The following is a 12,499-nucleotide window of genomic DNA, read 5'->3' as shown; positions in this document are numbered from 1 at the left end:
AAGACATGTCTACACAAGCAATAACATAGGACTATAGAACAATCGGACTTTTTATGTACCATACTACATTTGTACCAGTACACAGACACCAATATTCCAACATGCAGTGGACAGACAGGTCAAACATGATAAACCATACCTACATGTACCAAATAAAACTCCAACATGCCCAATGTGTCACTAATACTCACCGAAACAATCTACTATGTTCACTATATCATTAAGATTCTACCACATATCATGTATATGGTCCACGCAAGAGAATACAGGCACACCACAACTCATACGTAGGAGCGACCACACAAAATGTGTTCACCAACGGCACTGCGCGCTATCCGTACACTGGTTTGAGGTGATGTAATATGTGTGAATGGGTCGTTTCTGTTGTGAGGTAAATGGCGCTGAATGGCGCATTTAGGATTATACAGGGACGAGAATGACAAAGGGCCATGGCTTGCACGCCTTGGTGGGCAGGGGCATTGTGCGTGCGCTGGCTTGAGGTGATGTTATATAATGTAGACTGGTCATGCGGCTTGTCTGACGACAGAATTGGTTGGCTGGTTTGTGCTGCCTACAGTTGAAATCAATTCTCGACGCAAATAGATCTTATTATGGCCAGTATTAGTCCTTTGAAGTAAAGTTGGTTAAATACGTTGAATATCCTTGTAAAGTCTGTTACCATGATAAAATATTTTAGCATGACGAAAGGGTAGGCCTACATACTGCCAATGCAGAATGATTGCGCTCGTCGGCGCAATATCCTTTTGAAGTATGCTATTTGCTGTCGCTTTATCAAACTGAATTGTTACTTCTGAAATACCTTGTCATCGTGGTCAGACTCACCTCAGCACCAGCCCAATACACACAATCATGTACTTGCACTTCTGAAATCAATTAGGCCTACTCACGATGACCACTCATGTTGCACAGAGAAAATTGACCCTCTCGAAGATTTATTCAGGTACAAAGCTGAATTTATAGCACTTGTGTCACCAGTCTTCGCCCATTCGACAAGCTAACCCTGCCGCGTGAAGGGTTCTACCCATGTCACCGAATGGTCAGAACACACCCAGGGCAGTCGTTGGAGAGCTTTTGGGTCAGACAGGCGTCAGCATTTGGGCGCCATTTGTTTGCCTTTCGCTAATAGTCGTTTGTTTCCTTGGCGTAGGCACCAGGGGCTTGTGGTATTCGACTCGATGACTCGACGACGCGATGACTCGATGACGCGATCAAGTTGGAATCTTTTTAAAAAATATCACTGCCTGGACTGTAATTTATACATATAATCATAAGTGGAGGAAAATAAAAAAGAACCGATCATTACCAACCCCTTTCCAGCTGTTTTCACCGTATCTAATCCGACCATTTTTCGTTTCCTACAAGTTCGCATTTTTGATAAAACCATGCGCCATGTTGCTATGCAAGCTTACCGTCAATACAGCTAAATACACCTAAATATAGCTGGTTCAGATCAACCTCCTACCCAGGTTCTTTACGAGCAGAAATTCCAATGTTAAAATGACACGCGAGTTCCTGGAGACAAGGTTGGCTCTGGATATCCGTTCAGCACGGCAGTATTAAATGTCCTATACACCTTTCCAGAAATGGGGCGCTGAGTGTCCGAAATAGTGATATCATAAGGGGAAACTAGGCCTGTGGTGGAGGGACAAAGGAGATAGTCATGGTTGACCAACACACTTGAATGCCTTTAATGACGGACAAGGGGGAAAAAGTTAGTTCCAATGCAAGCCACCAATTTCGGAAAGCATGTATAGGGGCTGATGTATTGGGGGGGGGGGGGGGGGGGGCAGATGTCAAGGGGCGGAAGAGGGACTGAGTGACTGAGTCTAAAAAACTGCACATATGCGAAATTCCGATTGTTGACAGACTACCACATGACATCTGACATTGGCCACTAGAAGCTTGTTTGTCAATTAAATCTCCGGTCATTTTGCATGCTATGAAACTTCCGCGAGTCCTTCAAATATCAAAATCAATCGCGGGGACCAATCTTCAGTGGCCATGGCTGGGGTGGGGGGGGGGGGGGGCACATCCTTCTACATACCGTAGCTGGGTATGGGAAGGCCGAGCTAAAACCTCTGCTGTTGCAGCGGTAGCCCGGAGACCAGGATCATGGGATTCCGTATTTTAGCAAAATCCATAGCAACGATCGCGTCATCGAGCCATCGCGTCGTCGAGTCATCGAGTCGAATACCACAAGCCGGCACCAGGTACAGAGGACACCGGTTTTAAGTGGCTCATTCGAGACGCAGCAGCATTGAGCCAACTGATAGTAGAACCCACATCTTCCTTATCATAAGTCTTGTCACTGTTCTATCAAATCAGTACCACTGCTCTCTGCTTTTTCTTTGATTTTCAAACATTTTGGTCCTGATCGATATTTTGAAGCTGTCGGCAGTGGATAGTGTTAGTGTTATAGTCAACGCGGACAACAATGCCCTGACCAGTCTTAGACGTTTTATCTGATACTGTCGTTAACCATTGACGCGGTAGATTATCACCCCATTCTATGACAGTGATCACGGGAAAGTATCCATTGTCAAAATAATTATCACTCCAAGTACGAGGATGCTCCAAATCACCCCAAGCAAAGTGTCTTCTCAAGGTTCCCGCTCTCATTACCGATAAATAAACTAGTAGTTAGACACTTAATAGGCATGGTTTGATAAGAAATCATGTATTGGGCATGCGTTCTATATATGAAATCATCAAAATCGTGTATATTCACGAAAATATCGACTGATACCGTTAATGTGCGCGGACATACTGCGCGGTACTGAGCAAACTCAGATGAAAGAAATGAAAAATTAACTTTGTAAGATATATTTTTTAGAACCAAATGTCGACGAACAAATCTAGCGGCAGTGAATGCGTTCGATAAACTGCTGCGAGGCTAACCCAATTTAGGATGACATACAATCGTTATTTTTGGCCCGTTTTAGCCCGCGGTGCGGATAATCAACAACTTTTCTCACTGTGACATTTTCAAAACAAAGTCAGTGTTTTCCACTCAATTTCAAAGTTGATATTATCGATTTTATATATGATCATGAGTGAAATCATGCCGCTGGGTAACTAAATTGTCCGCTGTGAATTGTAAAAAAAAATCCCCGATTTAACATATCAAAAAATAAATGTGCGACAAATCTCTGCTGTATTCTTCTTTGAGAGCGGCACTTCATATAAAATAAATCCTGGGGCTGAATTCATACTCCGACGGAAGACTATCGGTGTCCGGTAACTTGAAAGCCTGAATTCGAAAGGCATTATATAATTTCTTTCCGTCAAAACTTGTATACAATACTCTTGCAATCTTATCAATTTAACTTAGTTATAACCAGCTTTGACTTACAAATTGTAATCTTTTTGAACGATTGAACTGATTAGTGATGGATTCGACTTTCAACTTATCTGCAGACTCAATTTAAAAAGTTAATTAAATTAGACTACCAGTGTGTCGACATGTTCTTATGTGGATTCGGATTAAAGCTCAAACATTGACGTGGTGCAATTAATTTTCTGCTCGGTCTTGTTTATTCCTCCATAATTTGGATAAAATGTCCAGGATATTATTTTTTGTTCTCAGAGTATAAGTGGGGGTTCATGAAAATTGGTAGAAGTGGCACGGCAGAAGCTGTAGCACGTGTTAGCTCAAAAAGCCGTAAATCACCGTCGTAGTACCTTTGCTAGTTGCACGAATGGTTAAACGTGTCCTTCAAATATTATCAAATCCAATCAAAAATACGTTTCGAACGATGCTACCGTGTTCCTACAATAGAGTATTCAAATTGACATTTAATTTAACAAATTAAGGCTTGATTGGCAGACCTATCATATCAAATTGGCGGAATCAATTAGCCGTGGATGAAGCATTGGTGGGCTTAGCTCTCGGAGGGACCATTTATTATGATACGATCGGAATAAACCATCGGCTGATCGTTTACTAGACATTGATAGATTGAAAGTTCTAAGCTACCTTTTGGGCCCGGCTTCCAACTGAAAGGATGTGTGCATCCTCGCACCAACCAACGTCAAGGTCATATGCATGTTCCTTCCTTCACAGGGCACGCGCCGTGAGGAAACAATGCACTGTGCATGTAGGTACGTGTGACCTCACGCGTTGCGCAAAGAGTACATGTACAAAAACCTTATGTTTTACCTAGGTACAACTCTAATGTTATTTGTGATATTGCCATAAAGGTTATAGATAGACAGTTATCATCTGCGCGTCATTCAAAAACGATATCGCTTCTCCAATCGCAGTCTTAAGAAGTTTTAAAAATTGTTACCAGTGTAGCTAAAAGTAAACACTTCAGAAACCTGGAATGGCACTGATCGAAGAAAAACTGATGATCTCTGGTTAAAATAACTTCAGCAACTTCTATTCTAGTCTTCCAAAACACGAACGTCACTTTCATGTTTTATCACCTGCAACCGGCGAACTACGTGACCTTGCCTCAACCAATGATGACCTTGCCCTTGGCTATAAACAGGACATGGACTTGTTGTAACCTTGACTCATGTAAATGCGGGCGCGGGGTATATTCCACAGTCAGTTATGCCGAAGCGTTGGTCATACAACACTGTGACCACGACTTTTGTATGCATATGATATCAGAACGTGCGGCTATTCCTAATCAAATATTTTTGGCAGACTTTATAGAATTTACCAACGCCAATATCATATCTATTCACTAATCGAACTGGTCTTGTTAACTTTGATCAGGTTACTGTGCGAGAGGATCTCTGATTGCGGCGACGCCTTTCAACATCTCGGCCGTTGTTCAGTTCCTGCTTTGAATGCCGAGTCCATTAGCCAAGGGCGTGCGCTCCCATATCGGTTTTGAGGCTGCACACCTGTGATTCTCTGAGTCTCCAATGTGTCAGAGTCTTCGCATCGATAAAAGGATTTTCCTATTCGTCTTGATGTGGGCTTAAGTCAACTTTATGTGTCTTCTTTGAGGGTATCTGTCGGTGAACATCAAAGTTATGACAATTGGTGTCTGTTAAGGGATATACTTTGTGTGAAGAGGGGCAAACCTTTCCAGTTTTCCTGGACCAAACGCGGGATTATGAAAACATGTTTACAATGGAGAGCAAAACCTGAATCCAAGTGAACGATCGTATGTTCTTCCCTCTCGACACATGGACCCAAATGAGGAAGTTAAAACAAGTTAAAACAAGTTAAATCATTTACTTGTCTTTTTACATATCACTCATTGACTAGCGAAATGATGGGTATCACCCTGGGTGTTCTACTAAGCAGATACAAACTTTCAGTGCGACCCCTAGTGGCCAGTCAGGTAAACACCTTAATGCTTCATTTGCTGGAATCACCCGGCCGATTCATCAAGCACACCGGTCGGAAACTAAGTATTTATCATTCATATACGTTCTACGATAAATAACCCTAAGTCGTGATATGGTTCCAGCAAGTAATAGGCACCTGGTTTCTTGATCATATCTGCCCTATCCGTTCCATCAGGCACTTGATTAATTGGGCCGTGGTGTGTTTACTGTTGTGTGAAACAAGCGGAGCTATTTCGGAGTAGCTGGTGGGGGCGAGATAACACTGGTGACACGATGTGGCTGGTCAAATTCGGAAGAAACGCAAGATTGGTGGCCGCCATTGCCGGAACCGGATGGTGTTACCTGCGGTTCAAAGGTCATGGAATCTGTTCAGACGGCAAGGGGAAACAGTAAAGTTAGTTTCTGTCCAAATGGATGTATCATCCTGACTTTATTAGTGATTTATTTCAACTCTCTGAAAACGCAATGGCCAAGATGGGCAAGGCACGGCTGCTATAAGGAAACCGTTCGTCACCAACAAGCATTTTACATGGAAATTGAGTACCCAGAAAAAACCTATTCAGTAGGGAAAGAAATTGCCTGATTAGGACTTCGGTACACTTCCGGGACATTTTTTATTGAGAAGATGGCTCCTGTTTGGTTCACAACGATCATTGTATCCGATAGATGACGAACAAAACCTTTGGGCTTTTCCGCTGTTTTTTATCAGCTAACGGACCGTTAAGTACTGCCGATAGACCACAATTTCTTTCTTGTTGGTTATTAAAAAAGTGTTATGGTTTGACGTTTATCTCGCCGTCCCCAACAAGCAACATACTCCCGATAACAGCCGAAGCATCCATCTTCTTCAATATACAACACCAGTTAAGCATTGCTCGACAGTACACCGGAGAAGCGAAAAAACTAAAACCACTAAATTGATTTATTTCTCTGAATTTCTCATAAGACGATCTGACCCGTAAACTCAGTAGGCAAACCATCATCTAAGTGCATGAAACTTTGTTTTTAACTTAGATGATAGCATGACGATGCCTTAGTTTAATGGGACAACTTGGGCTTGAGATTTAGTTGGTCAGGCTGGTATTACTTCTGCTGCCCAACAGGCGTACCACTTGTAGCATCACACCAAAGCTGCACGACTTTCGCTTGTGTACACTGGAAACGGCTCTGGAAATGGCTGTGAATTTTAGGTAGCTTGCAGCTGCACATCATTCTGGTGCACTGTTTTGTGCACTCAAGTGATTTTTTTATGATCCTATTTGGAGAAGCACGGACTAGCTTGAAGCCATTTATGTATGCAAAAACTTCGTATCTCATGCCCAGCTTGCCCCATTAATACATGCTGGTGATTTTCTCGTAGCAGTACCTTACAAAATATATTCCCATACGGTCCCGGGCCATGTTCCATCAGCGATTACCATAATCCGCCTACAGTGTGCAATAAGTAACAGCCAGGACAATGGGTTAGTAATGATAAGTGGATTTTATGAGGCCATAAAACCATAGGTATGACAACTACGGGTTGTAACTCTTGTGGAACCTTAAGGTGGAACTTGGCACGGTGGGGCGAGGCGACGGAGAAACGTCTACAAAAATATAAATTATATTCGAAAAGAAATATTGGGGATGATCCGGAGCTCTTGACGGTGCAGAATAATCCTGCACTCATATAGGGCAAATGGTGGGAAAAACTCATTCATTTTTGGATCGACCGACTTAGACATATCGGAAAGCGTCTCACATCGGGATAAGGTATCACAAAGACAGTAACCCGACCAAATATATATTTTTCATGAAATGATCGAAACGTCAGGAATTTGTGGGCTGGTCGTTTTTACTTCATAGGTCGTGTCTGGGTGGACAAACCGCCTGCGTATCTCGGAAAAATTTGTAAGTGGCTATCTGACATCAGTTACCATGAAGAACTGGGCATGAGTATTTTTCTCTGGTGTAAGCTGGTATTGGTCGTAGACGAGTCGGAAAATTATATTTAAGAAGTTATATTACTCGTCTGTCTCTTTTTGATTTGCAGACGTTGTTTTTTAAGTAAGAGATAACAAATAGCGGACCGAAAAAAAAAACAAAAACAAAAACAAAAACAAAAACAAAAAAACAAAAAAAAAACAATAGCGTACCAACACTCTGATGTTACTTTGGGTTTGGAGTTTCAAGACTGATGCTAATTCAAGTCCAACACCATATATGATTACATGTATAGCTTACATTAAGCTAAACCTCTGAAATGCAAAATGTTGGTCATGTTCAGTCAAATCTAGAAAAAAAGACAATCTCATACTAGTGGGGATGGCTTAAGAGTGTGCGAACCACCATAGCTGCCCTCGCTATATTACCTAACAGGTTGCACCCAAAAAATAACCAAGAAAAAATCACATCGATACCAATAAAGTGTTGAAAAAAATATTCCATGGCATTTCCAGGCTCTTTTGATGTATTCTAGCCTCGAGGTCCAATCAGCCGACATCAAACAAAGCGATGTTCGCTGACTACAAAGCAATGATTGACCGAATTCATCCGTGATTAGTGGTCACCGTGAAATCGTTGGTCAGTACTGACAAAACACCAATCGTTTTTTCTCTTTTAGCAGAAATCTGTCAATTTCTTATTGATAATAATTACTTTGATGGCTTGATGGCTTGACTGATTGTTTCATGAAATAGTGTACACTTATACATGTATATGTATAGACGTCCATGTATTAACCATTGATATGTCGTTCCATGTTTCCTTTATAGTCCAGCAAAAGATTGATTTGGAATAGCATGGTCATGTTTGTGGCATTGGAAATCAACTGAAATTGATATTCCTGTAATTTTGATGATTGCTCAAATTGACATACTTTAGGTTCCTCTGCAGTTATACAAGTATAAGAATACTTACCGAGTACCCCAGGACCAATTACTTGGTAGATCATATTTGAAGATTGAAATATACGGAGATGTCTTTAGATGTTTGATCAATATCATTCAGTCATCATGGTCAATCATTAGATATTGTGGGGAACTTTATACATGTATGTGCCATTAATCTTATGTTCCTGGCACTGTAATCTCTCAATAAGAGAAAACTGCACTTGCCAGGGGCAATAGTCACTTGACTTGTTGCTTGCATTCAAGCAAAATAAATGGATGGGCTCTCGAGCTGCAATTCACTTAAATCATCTTAAGATCGCATGGCACTATGAACGAAACATGAAGCCCTAGGATATAACACTTATTATTTTTAATTGGCAGCAAGGGTTTAGATTTCCTAAGTTCGAAAGAACCCAGAGGGAAGATGTGACGTTAATGAACAAACCACGAAGACGACCGTTTACTATAACTGGTGACTTGTAACCATCACGCATTTTTATTATCTGTAGTTGAACAACGCTCTAATGTACCGAGAGATGATGTCATTCGGATTGATGGCATGAAACCTTTCACCATTCTACCAATGTCTCACTAAAAAAAGATACAATGCAGTACATGTACTTATATCTAGTAGCAGCATCATGTTTCGATGCAAATTAAGGTTGGGTTATCATCACTCAGTAGTTCGTAGATTATTACTCCGAGTTTGTAGATTTCTTATGTCAAGTTACTAGTTATATATTATTTCATAAAAAACAATCAGATTATGACAAAATAATTTTTAAAAACCAACGGTAATGGCGTTGCTCTAAATAGTTGATATACATAGAAAAGGGTGTTAGAACATGTTTCAGTTGAACGAGTTGATTTATTTGAACTAAAGTAATCATCTCGTCCAATTACATTATAAGTTGCATTAGTTGTAACACCCTGTATTTTAATCATACACAGGTTCTGATGACGTATTTTGCCTTTCAGCCATCTTGGATTCGAACCTCGTCCAATGATATAAGGTCCTCCGTACTGGGTATTCATAATTGGATATCAACTTTACTAAAATATGCAAGTAACTATTTTTTATTCACTTTGGGAGGAAATTATTATTGCTTTGTTTAAGAAATTAAAAGGCTATTCCGTTGGTTGGTGGGTGTGGAGGTGGTGGTAATTTCTATTAAGAATTATGCATTTCATCAGCGAATAATATCAGATTTTGGATCAGCAGACCCCGGGTATGAATTTTTGAATATGCATAAAGGAGTTCAATTACAAAAAAGCTCACAATAGCCAGTATGACCTATGTTGAAAACCAAAATATTAAGTCATTAACCTCTAATATTTGTTTCGAAAAGTTAAGTACTGGCATGCGTGTTGCCCCCAGAAGAGCCTAGAGAATTGGTATCCTGAACTTCGGGCATTTGGTAAGTCCAGGTTTCGAGTATCTGGTTTTCCTGAGTGGCGAGTCTTCCCTCGATCGCATGTCCAGTTATGACAGGAGAGAGCTGTTCCTGTGAAGAAATGATCGAGAGAGATTGTCACTCAGGAACACAAGACCCTTGACTTGGACTTGCCTCGTAGTATTCAGCGCTGATGAACACTTTGGTGTTGTTTCTGTTCTTCTGTTTATGTACATTAATTTTATATAAATCTAATTTTGCATCACTTAAACAGAAAGCAATAATATACATGGAGTATTGTTCAGTGTTGTTGAAAATGTTCAATGTACAACATGAAGGAAACCCGCATGTAAAACATTAAAAACATACCTAGCTGGAAGTTGTCTGCTAATAAAGTGGAATGCTTAATATTGTCTCCCTGCTTTGTGTACAATTATTATAATCATCACTGACTAAATAGGTATAAATGTGTTGTCATTCCCCGTGTTGATCAAACCGAAAATGTTGTATTTCCTTAACCATCCTCAGAAAAAATATCCCCAAAAATTAAAATTAAAATACCAATGTAAAATGTAAAATGTAAAATGTAAAATGTAAAATGTGATGATTTGTCATATACTTCTGTGAAATTGCATGTACAATATCTCTTGACAATTTTGTTGAAAGTGCTGAAAAAAAATTAATGGTGCAAGAAGGGAAAGAAAGTGTTTTGATGTCAGGGTAATCATATACCTCTGGTTAGAAAAGGTTGAGCAAGACCAAATTCAGAAATCGTATCATTATCTTCAAAGGTTTGATTGTTTCAGAAGGTAAGTTTTAATACTATCCAAGTTTCTTCACAGATCAAATTCAGAAATCTTCTTATCTTTAAATATGATTTTGTTTCTGGTTCATTAAAGTAGAGTACACAACATTACTCGGGTTTCCAAAAAGATCTGCTTTAAGAAACCACCAGTAAGATATTTTGTAAGCCATGTATAATCATACTAAATATAAACAAGCCTTGGGAAGATCCAGTAAGTTATTTCTTCATAAGCAAGTATTGTATAAACACTAAATCTATGCTAACTTGTTACAACTTATTTAAATTCTTTTAATTTTTTCTTACACCTGCTAAATAATTTCAATTATTACCAATACATTGGCTAAGAAAGTACTTAAGAAGATTCTTAATGAGACATCTTACAAGATCATTAAGATAAAATAAATGTTGATACGGTAAATTCAAAATGAAATGATTGTTTTCATTATGAATGTTGAATAAATGATATCTACACTGTAAGTATGTTGAGCTCATGAAGTTATCCTCCCTTAAAGAGCAATCCCGTGAATATATGACATTAGAAAAAAACCTTTTTAGAAAGTTTTAGTTTCAACATGATGTAAAGCACAAGGCATTCTCATTGTCTTAAATCAGAGGTCGAACGGTATCAATGCATCAGAGAATATTTGTAATGCCGTTTTGTATATTCAAAACAACCTTGCATGAGGAAAGGTATTTTACTTTGAACACATCAACATAACAGCCTCAGTCCATAGCCTTCAAATGTACATGTTATATGTATCGCATATTCATAAGCTAAGCACCCAGTGCAGCAAAGGTGTCATCAACTCAACAAAATGGCCGACATCGCTCCCAGAATGCTCGTTCTCGTCTAGTCGTTATCTCGTGGTATATCATATTCAGAGCAAGATAACCTCATGGAATGAAATCGATCAATTTAACTAATAGAAATTCCACTCCGATCTTGTTAGTGATGTTGAGGGGCTTAAACCTCTCTCTCTTATTAATGACACCTTGCTGGCAAATAAGCCCGCGAGGAAAGAGTTATAGGGGAATTCACCTCGTCTATTCAACTGACGTAAACGAGCTCCAATTAAGAGCAATTCGTCTGTAGGCGGTCAGCTTCAAATTTTATCGGAATATACCCCCAAGATGACTAATTTGCATGGTAGAGCACGTCGTTTCGCAATTTTCCCATTGTTTGACTGTTCCCAGTACAAACTCTGCCTTATGAATAGGAAACATTCAGTTGTGGGGTATTCCTAATCTTGTCCATGTCACATTCTCTTTGAGTGTTGGATGGATACAAACATATGATATACATTAGAATCTGGTGATGACAATAAACTGGCCCTTGACATTTGTCATAGGAAAGAATGTATGGGGTAAAAAGGACTCTGGTATATGTTTGATGTCTATTCATAGTCTAACCGTAATAAAGTTATTCAACAAGAATATGGTTGTTTTCAAATTATAACTAACATCCTTCATATCGTCTTCTGGAGAGATGGTCACAGCAAAAAGAACTTGTCCACACTTCTCATTATGGCAAGCTTGCCTCCTGCCAAGTATTGTCACATCGTCAGCCATTCTATCGTTCAATTTCGCATGCCGGTCTCGAACACTGGATCTCTAGCTGGTTAACTTGACAGGTCCTCTTCCTCACAGCAGGCGTGTCGAAGACACCTACGTGTGTATAATAAACCTGCTGTACCATGGAATACATACATATGACAATTAATATGGTCGTACGCTACTACTGACGCCACATCATTATCATATGTAATAGTTACAATATAATGGCTGAAAGGTGCTGTAGCATCCGGTTATGCTTTTGGTTTTATGAAGGATAAGATATGGACTAAATTTAAGCCCCTATATGTAATTTGCTTTCTCCTACAGAATCAAGATCGGTTTTCACATTTTTATAATAACACACTGAACAAACTGCAACCTATACTATATAATCGACACCTGGTCGATTTTCTGGCCTGTAGATAGTTGCACTCGTCATACATTAGCCCCGATTTGGCTACCTTACCTACGAGATGCCCGCTCAGCCAGGACTGACAAAATAGACCAGCGATGACAGAGAAAATAGTCGTATAAGCTGATTTTCC

At 39.7% G+C, this 12,499-nt stretch overlaps 1 protein-coding gene across 4 annotated transcripts in view; it reads left to right on the top strand.

Moving 5' to 3' along the window:
• Positions 1 to 12,499, top strand: part of LOC135487687 (tryptase-like) — a 50,264-nt gene that overhangs the window by 15,140 nt on the left and 22,625 nt on the right. For 2 of the 4 annotated variants that reach the window (XM_064771727.1, XM_064771726.1), the window contains one exon: positions 9,180 to 9,263. The exons of the other annotated variants lie outside the window; for them this stretch is intronic. In XM_064771727.1, coding sequence (XP_064627797.1) covers positions 9,180 to 9,263 — 84 coding nt within the window. The remainder of the gene's footprint in view (positions 1 to 9,179; positions 9,264 to 12,499) is intronic. 4 annotated transcript variants of the gene reach the window in all.

Source organism: Lineus longissimus, chromosome 5, assembly GCF_910592395.1.
Source record: "Lineus longissimus chromosome 5, tnLinLong1.2, whole genome shotgun sequence".
Lineage (NCBI taxonomy): Eukaryota > Metazoa > Nemertea > Pilidiophora > Heteronemertea > Lineidae > Lineus > Lineus longissimus.
The sequence above is the reverse complement of the archived record's forward strand: the minus strand, read 5'-3'. Positions and strand labels throughout refer to the sequence as shown.